At 34.2% G+C, this 20,402-nt stretch overlaps 1 protein-coding gene across 1 annotated transcript; it reads right to left on the bottom strand.

Annotated features, from left to right (window-relative positions):
- Window positions 1-3,641: 3,641 nt before the first annotated feature.
- LOC148849239 (putative disease resistance protein At5g66900) lies at window positions 3,642-8,469 on the bottom strand. Its single transcript, XM_088951396.1, has 6 exons — window positions 7,325-8,469; window positions 6,742-7,154; window positions 5,346-5,384; window positions 4,591-4,946; window positions 4,229-4,446; window positions 3,642-4,144 (listed from the first exon to the last, which is right to left on the bottom strand). Exons 1-6 carry the CDS (start codon window positions 7,506-7,508, stop codon window positions 3,642-3,644), a joined length of 1,713 nt encoding a protein of 570 aa, XP_088807522.1. The 5' UTR covers window positions 7,509-8,469.
- Between the last annotated feature and the right edge of the window lie 11,933 nt (window positions 8,470-20,402).

Below are 20,402 nucleotides of genomic sequence, written 5' to 3'. Positions count from 1 at the left end.
GCTTTCCAAGGATACAATTTCTTTTACTAATTAACAAATATGCAACCTTTGATATTTTCACTATATGAATAGTATATAAAGGTACACTTAAAGCTCATTATTATCCAAATTGCCTCTTTTTTTTTGTTGATTTGGTACAAAAATCATTAAACAAGTTGGGTGTATATTCTCCACTATTTCTCTTAAGAGATTTTTTTTTTGCATTATCTAATCAGATTTTTCTTAACCAAGTACACATGTCCAAGTCTAGGATCCATGGCACATTCCCTTTCCCTATGTGTTTTTGCATTCAAAATGCCACATTCATCTGAAAGAATAATTGGTAATGATTTATTTGATATCTTTCCTTTCCTAAAAGGGAATTAATTTTCACTAAGGCATGGTTCATAACATTAATAATGCATTCCCATTTTATGTATTCAATCATTAGAACTCATTCTTTCTATTTTATCCTCATATACAAGAGTCTCGATGTGCATTATCATCTATATGACAAACACAATAAACATCTATTTTATTACTAGTCAAAATGTTTACTCCCACTATCCTTGTGCAACTTGAACTAATATGGATAATAATTTCCCTCTTAGTTTTTCTTCGTATTTTAAGCTTCGGGAGTATGATTTCTACTCCTAATTTTACAATTATGGGGAGAAAAAGGTTACAATCTAAGAACCAAAGAGTGATTTCCCAAACAAGAACTAAGCAATAATTGATTAAACAATTCAGGGATTATCTTCCAATCACAATAGAACTGAATATCACTCAACAAAAGTTCACAATATTATATAGTAATTAGATTTTATTTTATCAAGACATGTGACTATTCAATGATTTAATTAGCAAAGATGCCATTGTATAATTTTCACAAAAAGCCCAAGAAAGTAGATCATACATATTATGATTGAATGAGAAAACTTTAATTTCAATAACTAGTGAGAGAGACCAAAAATGTTGGGTCTCTTCTGCCTAGTGGCTAATAAAATTTAATTGATTCAAAAAGTCCAAATATTAGTGTTTTTATGAAAACACAATAGTAAGTAGGTAGAATATCAATTAACTTCTTAGGAATCAAATGTTCAAATATAGTGGATTATCAATTGACTTCCCAACAATCAAATGTTCAAACAGCTATTGATCAACTTATTTTAAACCATGTTGATCATCACAAAAAAAAAATTGCAATATTATGAGGAAAGATCAGTAGTAAAAAATCAGACATGCTATCCCCTAGTGCAACAATTCAATAAAAGATACATAAATCAAATATATATTCTAGTAAACGTGCATCGAATATTTTTAGATTCAAAGAATAAGATCAATTGTTGCAATCGGGATGATTTAGTCATCAATATAAATTAATTTACTTTGATTTAAATACAGCAAAATCCACTTGAAAACCAATTAAAGAAATTTGGGAAATAGAAAAACAGGTAGCATTTAAGAGAGTCAAAATGCACAAAGCCCAACTTGAACAGTTTCTATTTTTAAGGCTATGAAATAGGAAATGAACAGGCCACTAAACCATGCTTAAATTTGGTTCCTTGAATTAAAGGTTGAAGATACGAGAGAAAATGGAGACAACTCCTAATATATTGCAAGTCTCTAAAACAACTTCAAAACTTCAAATGTTTTAGGAACAAGCCTCCTATTTGCAACAAAACTCAATGCAGTCCGTAAATTAGGCAAGAATTTCAATCAAAATCCCCAAAGTAACTGGTTATACAAAAACTAATTCTAAACTGCTCATCCATATGCAACAGACATATCTTGAGAATAGAATAAATAAAGGCAAAGAGAAAAGCTTAGCTGTTTTCGCTGAAATGCCTCAAGCAATCTGCTCTCAGAAGTAGCCGTAACCCAGTTCACCATCATTGACTCGTGCACAACATCAGGTCCAAATTAAATCTTGATTGTTTGCAGTCTTGGATGCAATAGGATGGTACCCGGTTTGTCCCTTAGTTTGATTCACTGCTTCAATCTCTGGCCCTTTTATTAGACCTCTTCTCTGATGGAGTCTGGTGTAGGCAGCCGTAGGAGCTCAATGTTGCAATAAAGCAAAACACTTACCATAGACAGTCCTTTCCAAGATGAATACATATAGGTTTGAACAATCACACTAGGTTGGAGATGTTTGAGTTCCAGTTCGTTAGAAGCCAATGCACAGTGAAGCCAATGACAATGTGTTATGGTTTTATGCATATTGTTGCCTTATGCACAGTGACGTTCGACTGAAGCTAGTATGCAAAAGAAGTTGGGCGCTCAAAACAGGTCCAGAGGCTTGAACGACTTTATGCATCGAATAGCTCTCAGCTTTGGGTGGTATTAATCCTCAAAAAAAATGTAAATAATTAATTAAGATGGGTAAGCAAAGAGAGCATGAACCATTCAAGCATCCCAGAAAATAAATGGAATCAAACCAAAAAATAAATAAATAAGGGTTTCTAATCCCAGAAAATAAATGGAATAAAAAAATGTAAATAATTAATTAAGATGGGTAAGCAAAGAGAGCATGAACAATTCGAGAATTCCAGAAAATAAATGGAATCAAACCAAAAAATAAATAAATAAATAAATAAGGGTTTCTAATACCCGATTTGGATTTGGGACTGATTTCCAGCTTTCAATTTTCTAGGACGAACAAATCCTATTCTTAGATGCGTAGAGGATAAAAAAACCCAAATATACGCAGGGTTTCTTGACCAGAAACTCTGATCTGCGAATATGAGCCATGGTTGTATCCTTGGTCGAAGTAAATCACCAATACATGCTTTCATTTGCAGTGATTAAACGACTATAGCTGGATGTCACCGGTTCGTTCGGAGATGAGAAGAAAGAAAAACTCGAACAGGTACTTCAGTGAAGACAGGAGAAGAAGCACACCCTGAACTCGAACGATGGAGGCGATTTGCTGTTGAGACACGGTCTCAGTGGAGAAGTATGGAAGCTTTCGAACTGGGTCATGTCCGCTCAGAGATGGGAGAGACGAGAAGAAACCCCCGAACAGGTTCTTTTGAAGGAATCTCCTCGCTCAAGTCGATGAAGAATAAGAACTGATATCTACAGATGGGAGAGGCTGTCGAACAGGGTTTCGGTGGAGACCAGACAAAACCTTTGAACAAAAATAAAATTTCTCTCTCCTTGCCCTCTATGAAGCTTAAATGATGAGGTTCAATTCAGTGTTACGGGATATAGTGAAAATAATATGCCAGTCGATGCTGTGCTCTGATACTGACCAAGTCAAGGCCTGTTGAGACAAATGTCTCATAATGACCAAGGATCTATCCACATGATCATTCAGTTTAGACGGGTCAAATGGATATTGACTTAATAAGAGCTAGAATATTATTGACTTAATAATCTAATAATATTGGTATTTTCATGCATAAAAGTATTTTCAAATAAACAATCAAATAAATTTATTTTTATAAAAAATAAATAAATAGGTAATAATTTAAAATGAATGATTGTGTGTGAGAGTGTTGCATGGAGATAACCATAAAATAATCATCTTCCATCAACATGTCACATGGCCATTGGATATTCAACAAGGGCCTAGCCACTCTACCGACTGTTCTTTTATTTCATTGAACAGATTTTGGTTGACTTACAGTTTACACTGTTTACATATAAGACGCTGTTTAAGACTTAAAGATTAAACCAAGTTTTTCAGGCAGTGTGGATAAATTATGACAGTTGGTGATCCTGAGCTTCTGTAGGTGGACGAGGCTACAGATTCCTGATGGCAATTCCACTAGATCATTGCAGTAATCAATGTCAAGCTCAATGAGATTCGGCAACATAGTGGAGATGTCGGTGGTACAATTTTCCAAAGCTTGGCGGACCTCACACATAACCAATGATATCTTCTGCAAATTCTTCAAAAGGAATGTGATGTCTTTAGGGAAAGGAGGAACTGAAATTTTCTCTAATCTGATTCTCTTTAATTGGTCTAGGTAACTTAGTGCTTGCAATTCATTGAGTTTGGCATGTTGGTGCCCATGATTTGCAAGGATCAACACCTTCAGCTTTCCCATTTTCTCCATGAATGGAGGTAAGGAATAGTTTATTGCCAAGAAGTCCAGAATTAGAACCTCGGCTTCAGGAAGTTGCAGGCTGCACCAACTTGAGGCATGCATTTCACCTGCAGGACACAGTCTGCATGAGTCATGTTTAATGGATAATTGCAAAGCAACAGATGGGCATTAAAGAAACAACTTCAGGAAACCTGTAATGATGGAGACAAGGCGGGCACTGAGGGGTTGATTCTTTTGTTCCTTCCAGCTGCTGGGAATACCATCTTCTCTTCTTTCCATTACAAGTCTCTTGCTTTGTTTTAGGTCTTGCTGCTGCTGGTGGCTCTGGTAGATAGCCAAGTCTCTAAGGAGATCATGCTGGAGAATGAATAACTCATTGAATCTTCCATCAATTTCTCCTGTAACGTTCCTGGATTAGGAGGACAAGTTAGACCCAGTTAAACGTTCATTTTATGGAGTAGGAGCACATTGGAGCTTTTACTAGAGATGTGATCAAGAAAATTTCAAGTGCAAGAAGATTTTAATTTGATGTAATGGAATTTAATTAACCTACCTTGAGGTTTCCAGCAAAGTAACAAGACTTTGAGTTGAAAGTTTAAGGAGGTTATTGTATGCATCACTTTCATCATTTAACTTGTAGAGTTCAACCCAAATATCTAAAAGAGCAGAGGCTGGGATTCTTTGGTCCTCAGGGAACGAACATAAATCCAAGAAACATTCTCGGACTGTATGATCCATGAAATCTAAGCTGGTCCCAAGACAAGTCTGCAGTTCTCTGTGAGAACCAAAGATTGAACTACCTTTTGATAGAATCCTCTCTGTCCTTTTCCATATGCTCAGGGGCTGCCCTCGGAGTGATTGGGCAATCACCTTAACAGCCAGGGGAAATCCTTTGCAACCTCTCACTATCTGCAACTCACGCAGAAGATAACAATCATTAAGCACTAGTCGAGTCCCAATAACCATGTTTAAATTACTGCAGAAAATATCAAATATTTGAATCCAATTAGAGAAAAATCAGCCTTGGTCTCTGTGTACAAAGCTCGGCAAGAAATAAGAATCAGGAGCCAATGTTGAATGGTGTCAACTAAAGCAATGGTTCTACCAAAAATCAAATCAAATGGTTTCTGATAATGGCATATATATATATATACACTAATATACTATAAACTAGAGAGAATACCCTTTTCTTCGGGATTTTTTTGTCTAAGCATACAATGGGTATAAAGAGAGCATATATGTCCTTAACTCTCACTTCTGAAGCGACCCACTTATCAGGGGCTGCCCTCGGAGTGATTGGGCAATCACCTTAACAGCCAGGGGAAATCCTTTGCAACCTCTCACTATCTGCAACTCACGCAGAAGATAACAATCATTAAGCACTAGTCGAGTCCCAATAACCATGTTTAAATTACTGCAGAAAATATCAAATATTTGAATCCAATTAGAGAAAAATCAGCCTTGGTCTCTGTGTACAAAGCTCGGCAAGAAATAAGAATCAGGAGCCAATGTTGAATGGTGTCAACTAAAGCAATGGTTCTACCAAAAATCAAATCAAATGGTTTCTGATAATGGCATATATATATATATATACACTAATATACTATAAACTAGAGAGAATACCCTTTTCTTCGGGATTTTTTTGTCTAAGCATACAATGGGTATAAAGAGAGCATATATGTCCTTAACTCTCACTTCTGAAGCGACCCACTTATAATTATTCAAAAACTACTAGAGTGTTGGAACCATGAATTATAACTATTCAGACCACTTAATACCTTAATTAATTTTTGGATAAATAAATTATAAAAAGTGACTATAGAATATAAATAATTTTGTCTTAGAGATACTGTCGCGTGCAAATGCATATATATATACCTCAAATTTGGGTTTCTTGATGAATATAAGTGATTATTATCAGGAATAAGTTATTTGGACTCATTTTCCAAATCCAAATAAGGACTTTTCTTTGGTATGGCCCCGACCTAAAATAAGCACTCCCAAACTTAGCCCCTGTGAACTAAAATCATTTTGGTGATTGGGTCATAGGTTGAAAGGTTCAACAATCTGGTTCTGACTGCTTATTCAAATAAAAATACAAAAAAGGGGGTTTGGTTGAAATTTTAGAGGGTACAACACCTATTAATATACCTAATAGCTAGGTTTTTATTATTCAATCCATCCCATAAACTTTTGTACAATTTGTACAATGGGAACACTAACCGGTGGGGGAATGAATGAAAATTCAAAGGGTAGTGAATCATAGGTCAAGGTGTCGGTAAATAAAATCCAAAAACCTAATAAAAATGTAACCGGGGGGGGGGGGGGGGGGGAGAGAGGAATAAATGAAAATTCAAAGGGGTAATGAATCATAGGTGAAGGTGTTGATAAATAAAATCCAAAAACCTAATAAAAATGTAACACGTGGGGGAATGAATCAAAATACAAAGTAGTTAACAAAGGTGAAGTTATTAGTAAATAAAATCCAAAAACCTAATAAAAATCCCTGAATAGCCTGAACTCTAAATTTCCCTACATATAAATTTGACCAAGTAATTAAACAGTTCAGGACTGGACAACCAAAAAGGGCTTTGTTTCCAGGTCTCAATTCTGATGGTTCAACCATCTGATCTGGTCCAAGTCAGACAAACATTATAGTATTCATATGTGATGCATCCGCGTAGATGGCAGATGAACAAAGCACCTTTTCGAGAAGTTCGGCAGGTGGCTGGTCATTGTTGCCATATTCGCCCTGCAGGAACGCGGAGTGATGGTAAAAGAGAGTCACGGCATCTCTGTTTCTCAAAGTTTTCAGATGATACACAGAATCAAACGATTGGAGTGCAGTCCTTGACGTGACCAACATCTTATATTCATCTAATCTTCTGAAGAGAAGCTTCTGAAGGACTGGTTCGGACCAAACATCATCTAGGACCAACAACATGTTTTCTTGTTTCTTCTGCATCAACAGGTCTTCCACCTGCTTACATGCATCATCTTCATCTTGGAACTCGGGGGACGGAAACCCATTAACCATTTCAAATAACCTCTGCATGATCACCTTCGAGCTGGGTGAGCTTGAAATACTTAAAGAGTAGATGTGATCTTTGAAGAAGCCTGAGCACAAACAAGATTATATATCTACGTAAGGCATCTGCAAATTGCAACTGACTGAATTTAAAGTAGAATGGAAATATACAACTATTTACGATCTTAAAGCCAAAAAAAAATTCTAAAAAAGCCTTAAATTAAATGAGAGAGAGAGAGAGAGAGAGAGCAAATCATACGTCGGACTTGGTCGTCTTGGCAAAGCATCGCGGCCAAGGTTGTCTTGCCACATCCACCAGGAGCACATATTCCAACCACCTTTACACCTTGTCTAAATAGCTCCTTCTTCAACTCTTGCAGAGGTACCTGCAAGCCAACGATAAGATTTGGAAGTTCTGGAGCCGAAAAAACCCTAGTCCCCATTCCACTGTAAATCTTTCTCTTTTCCAATCTTGGCAACTTCTTCGAGTATCGATCAGCTGTAGCCACTAAACAAAGCTCCTTCCACCTTCGATGCAAGCGAAGATCGAAGAGACGTGATTATCAAACGAACAGCATGGCGAATGCAGTTTTGTTGGGCTCTACATATCAAGCTTTGCCCAATTGGAGTCGTTGGTTTCTTTGCCTTTGGGAAGAACCGAAGAAGACAACGAACAAAGATCGAACAATTAAACAAAGGTTGGTTGATAAAACAGACAACGAACAGATTCTTTTATAGGGCTGAACTTTTTTTTTTTTGAGAGGAGAAGGGGTCGAAGTAGAAACTGCATGGAAATTGGAAATTAATTTCTGTTAAATTGGATGAGAATCAAATCTCATCCAGGATTCCAATTTTCATTCACATTCATTTTTGAACCAGGGAATAGACCATTCTCAAATGGACCCTAAATTAAAAAAATATCCCTTTCAACTTTCTCTTGCCCATTTTTTCTTAAACCCTAATCGATTCAAAAACACATCTCTATTGTTGCATATCTTCTTTGTTTCTCACTGGAAAATATTTTTATCGTCTCATTGGTGAAGGACTCTCCATCATCGAAGAAGGAAATTTTTTCCTACAAAAAATCGCTGGGAAAGGAAGACTTTCCAGCAAAAAATGGAGAATGAAAAAACTTCCAATAACATGTTGAATTACAATGAAAAAACATGATGGTTTGTTGTTAGATTGTAGAGCATCTTCAGGTCTATGGATCATCGACCAAACCATGTTCAGGTTAGTCATCACAAAAACCAGCTCAAAAACTAATCAAATATGGTTAAACTCAAAATTAATAAAAACCATAAATTTGAAAAACAAAGATAAACAAAACAAGACAAAAAGGGTTCTAATTTTATAATCATTGATCAATCGAAAAATTATATAATTTGTTTTAGACGGAAAACAAATTAAAGCAACCCCATAATACTAGGGGTGGCCACGAGCCGAGCTCGATGTACATATACATAAATACATATAATAATAATAATATTATTATAACTAATAATAGTAATAATAAAATTATAGAAAATAATATATATAATACAAATATTGTAATATATAATATTTTTATTTTTTATATAATAATAATAACTAATTATTGTAATTCTTATTTTTCTAAATGTCAAATAAAAATATTTGTATATAATTTTTTTTCATTTTTATAAAAAAATTTTCTCAAGTCAAATTTGAGCCGAGTTGAGCTCGAGCTCAAGGTTCTAGCTTGAACTGAGCTTGAGCCTCATATTGTCTTGGTGAACTGAATTTGAATAACTAGCTATTTAACTCAATTCGGCTCGAATCCACCCCTAGATAACACGCAACCGCTCTTGAAAAGGTAATGGGGATTTAGAAAATTTTAAACAACCCAAAAAGAATCTTTCTTCAAGTTAACTGATCATGGAATCCTATGGAGAGAATATTTGTTGCAAAGTGAAATTTGAAGGGGCCTTTGCTACAAATAAAAGTTTAATTTAGGAGGGTAATTGTTACTCACACATTACAGAACAACGGGTCTTTTTAATTTACCTTAATATTTATTCAATGGTTACGTGTTGATTCAACAATAAACCAGACTTTTTACCAAGAAAAAAAAAACAATAGACCAGACTTTCTAAATGAGTCTTTGACGCTTGTTCTCCAAGACATAGGAATGAAAGGGTGTCTTGCGCCTAGTATGGTTCACGCCAACCGTATGTCACTAATGTTAGTTTTATCATATCTTAGTGCTTGAAAGCTCCATTATTTCAGTTTTCCTCTATATAATAGAAATTTAAAATGCTAAGAACAATGGGCTTCATTTGATTAAAAAATTAAGGGTTGTTGTTCTGGGCTAAACAGTGTCCTCAAAAGGAAGTGGAGAATGAAATACGCGAATCCATGGATTCCTAATCACTAATTAATTATATTAAAGGGTGGATAAATCCATTTCATACAATAATTAACAGAAAATTAATAGAGATTCCTTTGTTAGGTGGGTACACTTAATTCAAAGGGCGGAGAGGAAGGAATCTCTTTTACTTTTAGGGCCCCAAATATATTAGTCAGGACCAGGCTTTATTATTCAAGTTCAGTTCAAGTGTTATTTTTGGGTTACGTATAGTTTATCTTATCACAATTTAAGTTGTGATTTAGTGAGAATGGTCAATTTTTTATGCTCTAGATAAACTTATATTATTTTTTTATCTTAATATTGATTTTTTATTGGTTTGTTATTATTTCATATTATTTTTAGATAAAATTATTAAAATCTCGTCTTATATCTATAAACCACCTTTGTGTTTTAACCCTAATAAAAAATTCTCCTATAGTTTAAAAAAAGATACGAATACCTCCTTTCCATTGACTTATAACAACGACGACCTTCATTTGATTAAAAGATTTAAGGGTTATTGTTCTGAAGAACTAAACAATGTCTTCAAAAAAGTATAATGGAGAAGGAAATACTTGAATCCGTGGATTCATAATAAATAATTAAGTAGGGTAGCATATGTAATAATATTGAATCCATGGATTCCTAATCAGTATTGAGTAGGAACTACATGTAATATTAAAGGGTGGATAAATCCATTTCAAACAACAATGAGCAGAACATAGAGATTTTTTGTTAGGCGGATACACTTTAATTCAAGGGGCAGAGTAAGGAATCTCTTTTACTTTTAGGGCAGGAAATCAAAAAGTTTAGTAGGGAATGATGCTCATCTATATCTGAATCAATATAAATACATTAAACTTTTTCCTTTCAAATGCCAATCTCTACCAATTCTCTCTCTTTTATTTCTTTTTCAAATTATAAGAATGTCACTCTCTCCTACCAACTCTCTCTCTTTCTTGCTTTTTTTCTTTCAAATTGCAAGAATCTCACACTCTCTCTCTCTCTCTCTTATAAATTACAAGAATGCCACTCTCTCTCTCTCTCTTTTGCTTTTTTCCTTACAAATTACAAGAAATATCTCGGCTCAGGTCCTCGACAACTAAGGGAGACCTCAGCTCAACACTTTATCAAATAAGGGAGACCTTAGCTCGACACCTCACCTGTTAGGGAAACCTTAGCTTGACACTTCAGTAGTTTGAGGGAGACCTCGGTTTGGCACCTCGACAATTGAGGGAGACCTCGCCTGCTTGAGAGACCTACAATCAAAGGTATTCGAGCTTGAACTTCTGATCTTTTGACTCGAGCCGAGATCGAGCTCGAACTCAAGTATCTAATTCGAATCAAGCTCGAGCCTAATAGTTTATGAGCGAGCCCCTACAATGCAGGGCCCCCTCTACTAGTTAATATATTAAGTTGAAATGTGTACAAAGGAAAGTCTAACGATGTAAGAAAATAGTAACTTTTGCCCTTTTTTTCTTTCTAAATTACAAGAATGGCATATAAAGATAAGCCCCCTTAAATAATTGACTTGTAATTGCCCTTATGTTATTCAAAAAATTACATGACTATCCCATATAAGACAAACCTTGAAACTTGGAATTGTTTTTATGGTATTCGAAAATTACAAGACTTCCACATATAAGACAAAACCTTCTAATTTAATTGACTCTAAGGCATTCAAAAATTACAAGAATGCAACATATAAGAAATATTTACTCTCTTTACAACAATACCTCTATGATATTCAAAAATTACATTAATGCCATATATAATTATTTATGATTATGCCATCCCTCTTCTCTCTCCCTTGCTTAATTCTCTCTCTCCTCCTATTCTTTATCTCAACTTTTATTTATTTTTTTATTTTTATCTAAGCATTTATTTATTTAAAAAAATTAAATAAATTATTTATAAATCAATAAAATAAAGGGATAAATAAAGGGACATTTAATTAATTTATTAATATCTAAGCATTTATTTAGTTAATAAAAGTAAAAAATTTACTAAACTATTTATTTATTTTACTAAACTATTTATTTATTTTACTAAGCATTTATTAATATCTAAATTTATTTATTTTAATAGATATTTATTTATTTATTTATTTAGAAAAAATTTACTAACAAATTATTCTCTCCCCTTGAGCCCAATATTTAGGTAGGGTTATCAATGGGTTAGGTAAATCATATACACACACACGGATATATATATTATACATAAATATTTAGTTTTTATTTACTATAATTGGGTTTGTCGGGTCAAACCCGATTGTCTCAAGAACCGATCAGTTTCAGTTCTAGTCCAAAAATTATAGACCCTATCGGGTCTAGGTCCAGATTCGGGTCCTCAACATTTCATGTTGGGTTGGTTTCGGTTCCAATTGGTTCCAACCCAGACCCAATCTGTTGATAGTCCTATATTTATGGCTATCAATAAGTAGGTTTGAGCCCAATATTTATGAGGGGGGCTAAAATGTAAGTGGAATGCGGGGTTATGGCTTTCTTGGGTCCCCTTGCCTCCACCCCTGGGGTTGGGATTAAACCTATTCACATGCCACGTTGGGATGTGACATTTTCCTTTATATCAATAAAAAATATTCAAGTCCAAGTTTGAGCATGATCGGACCATTGGGCCTAGATCTTGAGCCCAAGCCCGACCCCCATATAAAGTTTGAAGCTCGAACAAGAAATTGAGAAAAAATTTGTATTCTTTATTTAACAACAAAATTGATTTATCCATATTAAATTGACTTTAAAAGTGAAATTTTAATTAATTATTTATTGTTTTATTTTATTAAACTAAATATATTATTACCTATAATTTTTATTTATTTAATTCAACATGCGTCCAATATTTAGGGTTGTCAATGGGTTGGGTTTGGCTCTAGATAACTTGAACCAGTCATCTCCCAAATAATAAATGAATAGTTACTTATTTATTTTGTTACAATAAATAATTTATTTATTTATTTTACAAAATTAAATAAATTAGTATCCATAGGTTTCTATTTATTTAATTTAATAAATTATTTAATTAGTTAATAGTTTATTTTACTAAAAAATTATTTTTCTTTCTCCCCAAGCCTAATAATTTAGGGCTATCAATAGGTTAGGTCTACAGTGGGCAGGGGGGAGTTAGTAAATTTTTATGAGGGGGGCTAAAATACAAATGGATTGGGGGGGGGGGGTGTAATTTAGGTCTATCAATAGGTTAAGTCTGGGTTGGGTAGGAGAAGAACTAAGAATTTTTAAGTGGGGTGCCAAAATCTATTAGGGGAAATAATTATGGATGGCCATTGGCGGGGGGGGGGGGGGGGGGGGGGGGGCAACCATTGGGGTGGAGAGTAGAGCATGGGTCGGGTAGCTCGATGGCCCGGCTCAGCTCGGCCTGCACCACGGTCGGGCTTGGACATGTAATTAGGCATGCGGGCTTGACCTCATGCCCAAAACACCAAGCCCGATTGTATGTCAGGCCAGGTTCGTGATTTGTCAAAAAAGCCCGACCCGACTCATTTATATAATATAAAATATATAATATTTATTATAATATATATATTAAGAATTTAATATATACATTTTTTATTTTTTTCTTTATAATCTCTCTCTCTCTCTCTCTCTCTATTCAGCCGCTTCAGCAGTGGCATGAGCTATATACTTTGGGTTTAAGTCCAGGCCCAAGCTTTGGACTTTTTATGAGGGACGGGCTCAGGCCTTAAAAAAATCTATTAATGCAAAGTGAAAGCTCGGCCTGGCCCAACCCATGAACAGGTCTAGTGGAGAGTGGGGGAGTGGGAAAATATACATGAAGAGTGGGGATTTGTTGGGCCATAGGGGGGCCATGGCTCCTTTGGGTCCCTTTGTCTCCGCCCTAGGGTTGGGATTAAACCTACTCATAGGCCATACTAGGCTTTGCCTTTATATCAATTGAACATTTTTAGGCCCAAGCCTAAGCATGATCGGACCATAAGGCCTAAATCTTGAGCCCAAGGTCGACCCCTATATAAAGCCCAAAGCCCAGCCAGGAAATTGAGAAAAAAAAGATTTGTATTCTTTATTTAGCAATAAAATTGATTTATTTATATTAAATTGACTTCTACACTAAAATTTTATTTATTAAAAAATTTACCTTTTGCAAATTCATTTTTTCCTATACAATAATTTAGCTATTGAAAGCCCCTTCAACGCAGAGGCCCCTCCGTTAGTTCATTCATTAAATTAAAAGATCACATTAAGATGGAAAATTTTAAAGATCAACAAAACCTATGTATGTGTAAAGCAAAATATTAATTAAAGATGGGAACAATTTCTTGAGTGTAAACCCTCTGCTAGAAATTAGGTTATGTTTGAATTGAAGGAAAAGATAGGGAAACCTATACAAGGTATGATGTGGTTAAGTCCATACTTTGTATTTTGATTCCATGCATCTTAGTATCTTACATACAACATTTGAGTGCTACTAATCAAGAATAACATTATTTCGTGCTTTTAAGTGTTGGGTAAGTTACACTATAGTAGCAGAAATGAATGTAAAACCAATCCCAGGATAGCAAGAAACTTTTCCCCAAATTTGTGTGTCAAAATGGGTTTATCAACAACAATAATAACAAGTAAACAATTCAGCCAAGTAACAGAAAAACATATAACAATCACCACACAACAATACATCACAATTTTTACGTGAAAAACCCTAAAATCGGGGAAAAGCCACGGGACCTATGGTCTGTAAAAGTCTTCCACTAATTTAGAAATTAATGGGTACAATAGTCTTCTCTAGTTGCAACTAGAGACTTACAAAGATCAATGAAATAATCCTTGACTCACAAGAACACCATTAACATCACCAAATGCAAGGTGGATACAACACAAATATAAGTTTAGGTCTCACCAAGTTGTTGTAAATCTGAACTGAGAAGTAGAGAAAAGGAAGAAGAATCACCAAATCTGAACTGGAGTGAGATTCTTAACTCCAACACTTAATATCATCAAGAACGGGCTTGAAAAGCACCTCCAAACTTAATCTTGAATGGAACAAGAGCCATCTTTTTTCTCTTCTTAAGAAAACTCAAAGAACCAAGAAAAAACTTTCTTTTTTGGTTCTGTATTTTTTTTCCTCCTTCGTCCTTCTTTGTTCGGTGGTTACTAGTTTTATGCCACCACAAAACCAAGACCGAATAATGTGGTAACCCACTATTCGGCTCCCTTTTCTTTAGGGAGTAAATGAAGGTGGGGTGGGCCCCTCCATATGGGCTGGACCCACACCCAACATTAAGCAATATAAATAACTCCAAAAAATACAATTTAATGATGTCTAATACAAAATAAGAGTAATTATTTATATTATAAATAATTAATAAAAACTAATAATAATTATAACACATTAAAAGTCATATGATAAATTCAAATTAAAAAATTATAATAATTAATAAAAAATTAAAAGTCTTAATTTTAAAACTAATTAATACAAATTACATATTAGACAATTATATAAAATTATAGTAATAAGATAAATAATTAATAAAATTTATTGGAAGAATTAAAAAAATTAAAAGTCTTAATTTTAAAACTAATCAATAAAAATGAAAGTAACTGAACAATATATAAAAATAGGGTAAAATGAGAGGCATAGAAACACTTTTATTATTTTTTACCACCATTGCAAAGACCAGTCCCACAACTTTTTACTATGGACGATATAATGCAATATAGTGTGGACCTATCCATGATATATTGTGGACCAATCCACCCAATAACCTAACAGAACGCCAATTATCTCGTGGCGTGGACCAAAAAGGTCTATACAACAAGATAATCACAGCAATGGGGTTCGGCCCCAAGGAAAATGAAGATTTTAATTTTTGTTATATGGTTTTGTAACCTTCTTGAGAGTTCACATCGGCGCCCCTGAAATGTACATGTGGGGCACCTGTGGTAATAGGGCTGCAAAAAAATCGGATCAGATCTTATTAGGATCCGATACTGATTCGTTAAGAGTCAGATTTGGTCATCCCTCTTGATCCTAATAAATTGGATTGGATCGGAAAGTCGATCCATCAACTTAACGGATTGAATTCAAATGTTGGCTGATTTGATCTGCTGTGACCTGATCGGTTAATTATAAAATATTATATATTATTTATTATTTAGATATTATATTATTATATAAATAAATAATATAATATATTATTTATATTATATAATTTAAATATAATTCTAATCGAATTGGATTTGAATATATCCGATAATACATTTGAATTTGAATTCATGATAAATTCAAATCATGTTTTTAAAAATCCAACGGATCCTTATCGAATTGGGATAAGCCAAATTTTCTTAACCGATCGAATCGAATATACCCCTACCGAATCCGATTTGATCCGTTTGCAGCCTTATGTGGTATTAAGTATGCATCCTAGCAAATTGGTAGAGGATACTGCTGTGAGCTATCAACTTTTAAACTACTCTGATCTTTTTCCCATCATGGCAGGTTCCTCTCCAACCTACTTCACATTTCACAACGTATTAAATGGAAAGTCTCCAAGCAGCAACCAAGTCAAACGTAACCTCGATGCTTCGGTTCACCATAATGGCTCAGCTATTATTGGGTGGGTGTCTAGGGGATCATACATAGTAGAAACATTTTACATTTTAAATTGTGTTTGGTTTGAAGAAAAAAGTAGGAAAAGGTAGAGAAATTTATACGAGGATTGTAAAGGTTTTTTAATTTTCTTTTTCTTTTCCTACTTTTTTTTCTTCAAACCAAACACAGCCTTAGAGAATATTATCATAGATATCATGGATTTGGTCCATTTGGTTTCCAATCAAAATTGGTATTAGAATTGGGATAGAAATGGTCTATTTCTATAGTTTGTTTGGTTTGGGCAGGAATTGGAATAGAAACTAAAATAAGGTGAAAAAGGATTTCATTCCCAAGGGAGAAGAGAGAATGATCATTCCCTCAAATAAGAGAATGGCCAACCAAACAGTTGGAATTAGAATGACCCATTCCAATTCTGATTCCGGGCCCATTATCGAAAACCAAACTTAAAGAACGACTTAGGGGAAAGAATCAAATCTGGGTTCATCTTGGGCGGGGAAGCAAATTAAAAATAACAGTGACCTAAACAATGATATCATCAACATAATAAATTAAATTGGAAAACAGACAAGTTAAACATATAAAATCAAGCATATTATAGACATACATAGGAACCCAAAATCAACAACTTAGATACTACTAGAGAGAGATTGTTTTATATATATATATATATATATATATATATTCGTTTTGATTTAGATGCCAAATAAATTGGAGGCCCATGACAAAAGAGAATTTCCTTCCATTTAAATAGTTTTTAATTTGAATATGTCATAAAAGAATTTATGCAGAACAGTGGCAAGATTTTTGGCTTCTGCTGCATTCAAATTATGGTGCCTAATCCAATCGACTAAGATGGAAATGAAATTCCGAGCAGAAGCATCTCTCTTACTGTCTCACCCTCGACCTAGTTGACAGTTTGTGAGTTTGACACTACCCAATTCATTTCTTCAATTCAATCACAAGCCCTTTGTTGTTTCAACTAAGGCTGTAATAGAATCTAGCTCTAATCGAATGGTTTGGGTTTAAATTTGATTAGGTTCAATTCTAGTCAAGCTTAAATTGAGTTTGAATCTTGAGGTAAGTTCAATTAGTTATTTGAATTTGAACACGACTAATAAAAAGTTTGATTTGAAAGCTCAGGAGCCTAACTCGATTAACATATATATACATACATATATACATATATATATATTATGAAAATATATATTTATATTCAATATAATATAAAAATATCATATATATTATATATTTCTAAAAGATAAAAAATATATTCATTTTCAAATTTTCAAGATAAACTCGAGTTCATCAAATATTTAATTAAATCAAAATTGAAACAAAAAATATAATTCAAATCAAATTCGAACTCATTCCTAATAATATTTTAGTTGAACCAACTTAAGACATGCCAAAATTCAGCTCAATTGCACCAGGCATCTGTCTGCACATACAACCTTAAGTCATCCAATTTAGGTGGTGCTCAGAACAGCTCCATGCCTACGATATTATTCTGTTTTGAAATGTGTCATGCCTCATCTCATCGTTCGGTGGTGTAGACCGAACGGCACTATATCATGTATGGATCCACACCACAAGGCAATATATCATCTGCAGTTATTTTTCATGGATTGGTCCATGCTACCATGGAAATTTATTACCATGGTGATCCCATTCTTCTCATTCTCAACGTGTGATATATTTTACCCTGAAAACATACAACATTTTATCATTGCAACATTAGGACTCGGCACTAAAACTCACGTTTGCTTCCTTGATCTTGCACCAGGCACCGTTATGCCAGACTACAAGCAGTAAGTGGTCCATTATCATTTTATCATTGTCATTTCAAGGCTTACCGCTGCTAATTCGTTGGTTGGTAGATGCTCGCCTCTGCCACGACTGTCGTCGCCACCAGTAAGGGACTTATGTACTTGTTATTTTTAACTTTGCTACTGTAAAAATTGGTTATATTATTCAAGCATGTTAAGCTCAGGTTAAATGAATGGGTTAACTCCTGTTTTGCGATTCTTTCCTCCACTGCGTTATATTAATTTCAATATGATTTGTGTTTGTTTTCTCCATTGGGTTTTGGGAGAAGCATTCCCTTGTTCCGCTGATTGCAACTTGTTGTACCTGAAGATAAACAACGAATAGATTAACCCCCTGTCTTCCCATGCTTGCATGTCAATGATCCCATTTCTGTCTCTATGCATAATCTCTGCCTTCTCATGTAGCCAATCAATGCACTCACACCTAGGGGTGTCAATGGATCGGTTTTAGATTGGACCCGTTCAAATCAAAATCCATTTGGATAGATTGGACGGATCAATAAGACAAATTGAATTTGGGTAGATTTGACGGACCAATAAGACATATTGAATTTGGACAGACTGAACGGACCAATATGACATATTGGATTGGACCTGATCCTTCCATAATGAATTTATATTGGATTGAGCCAATATCTGGTCCATTGATAAAAGATAAGAACATAGGTATCAATGAATTTATATTGGATTGAGCCAATATCTAGTCCATTGATAAAAGATAAGAACATAGATATCAATGAACCAGGTTTGAGTTGAAACCAATCTAAACTAACAGGAATTTGAATAGATTGAAGTCTGTAGACCGTTCCAAAATGGTCCAAAATATTCATTGGACTGAATTGGACCAGATTCATTTGTAATGGACTCACATTAGACTGGACTGGATTGGACCAAATGCAGTCCAATTGACACCCCTACCCACACCGATCCAACACCAATTTGGATTGGTAAACAACCCATTATTTTCCAATGCTGAGACACCTATCACCTCTGTTCATCCAAAAAGAACCTATTCATAGCTTAAAATTCAATTTTGAGAGATGATTGTAGTGGCATGATAGTGAAACTAATAATTCTCCCGCCAATTCAATCCACCAACAAAATTAGTCACTAACTAATTATATATGCATATAATACTTACGTAATATAATCATGTCATCAGAAATATTTATTTATTATAATATATATAAATAATAAATTATGTATATTATAAAATTTCATATATAATATAATCATGTCTTCTTCTCACTACAAGAAAATTGGGATGTCCCGGCGGTTTTATAGGTCCGACAGGGTTAAATGTTTTAATTATTTAAATTCAAAATTAACGGTCTAATATTTTCGCCAGCTCGATCATTGCAATGGGTCCCACCAATAAAGGGAAGGTCGTTCCTAATCGAGGGTCGTTACAATCGACCTAACTCCAGCTCCTTAGTCTTTCCAACCTCTAAAGCTCTATCGCAGCCAAAAACCCTTAGCTCTTTCCCCTATCCCCTTCTCTTCTCTAACTCTATCACAGAAAGAAACCGTCACCTTAACCCCCTTTTCAATCATCGGTTATCTCTTTGGATCATCACCTTCAACATTTCATCTCTTTCCTCCCCTTAGATCATCATCCTCAACTATTACCACAACAGACCCCTCCATAAGTTGATGAAGAGAATTCTCTGCGATAGTTGCTACTTCATAAAGCCCTAAATAGCAGCACATTTAGTGGATATAGTTCCTTCAAGTTCTCTAAGACATAAACAATGGGAAATTTGTTCAAGTTCGTCATTTCTTCATTCAGTTTCATTTCATTATATACATGTTTTACCTGAGTATGTCTTGATGTTTTCATTGCGTTTGAATGGATGATGTGGATTCACCATGGGATAGTTGATTGGAAACTTTGTTCTCATCACCGTAAGACATTACTCTTCATTCTATTATAAAAGACTTGCTACGTTACTCTGTTCTGGCCATTTTGTTTATTCGTCAATTGAGGGGGCATTCTGCAGTGTGGATGGAAAATTGGTGGGTGTGGACCAATCCACACAACACCCTCTGTCAATGACCAATCCACACTACACCATAGTCCACAGTTGTTTTGAATTGTAGACAAATTGTATGAATTGGACCAATCCACACCCACACTTTTTGATTCCATATATCTCATATACATTTTATGAATGATTTATACAGTTAATCATAAATATCTAATTTTTGCATTTTATATGATAAATATATTGAAAAATGCATCAACACATTAATATTAACCAATAAATATTAATTTTAATAAAAACAATAGTAAAATATTTAAAAATAAAAAATATTTTTTTTAATATTTAAAAATATTATTCTATTGATAAAAACATCAAAAATAAAAAAAAATTAAGTAAAATAAATAATATTTATTGACAAAAATATTAAAAAATAATATTTAAACAGTTGATAAAACAAATTTTTGCAAGAACACAGAAGAGATAATTCTTGGCAGTCAACAAATAAACGTCTCAATCAAATTTCATAGAAGAGAAAACAAATAGGATGGATGCATCAAG

The sequence above is a fragment of the Nelumbo lutea genome, chromosome 6, assembly GCF_056320005.1.
Source record: "Nelumbo lutea isolate HS-2025 chromosome 6, American lotus-T2T, whole genome shotgun sequence".
In the NCBI taxonomy this organism is placed as follows: domain Eukaryota; kingdom Viridiplantae; phylum Streptophyta; class Magnoliopsida; order Proteales; family Nelumbonaceae; genus Nelumbo; species Nelumbo lutea.
Note: the sequence above shows the minus strand (reverse complement) of the source record. Positions and strands in the feature narration are given on the sequence as shown.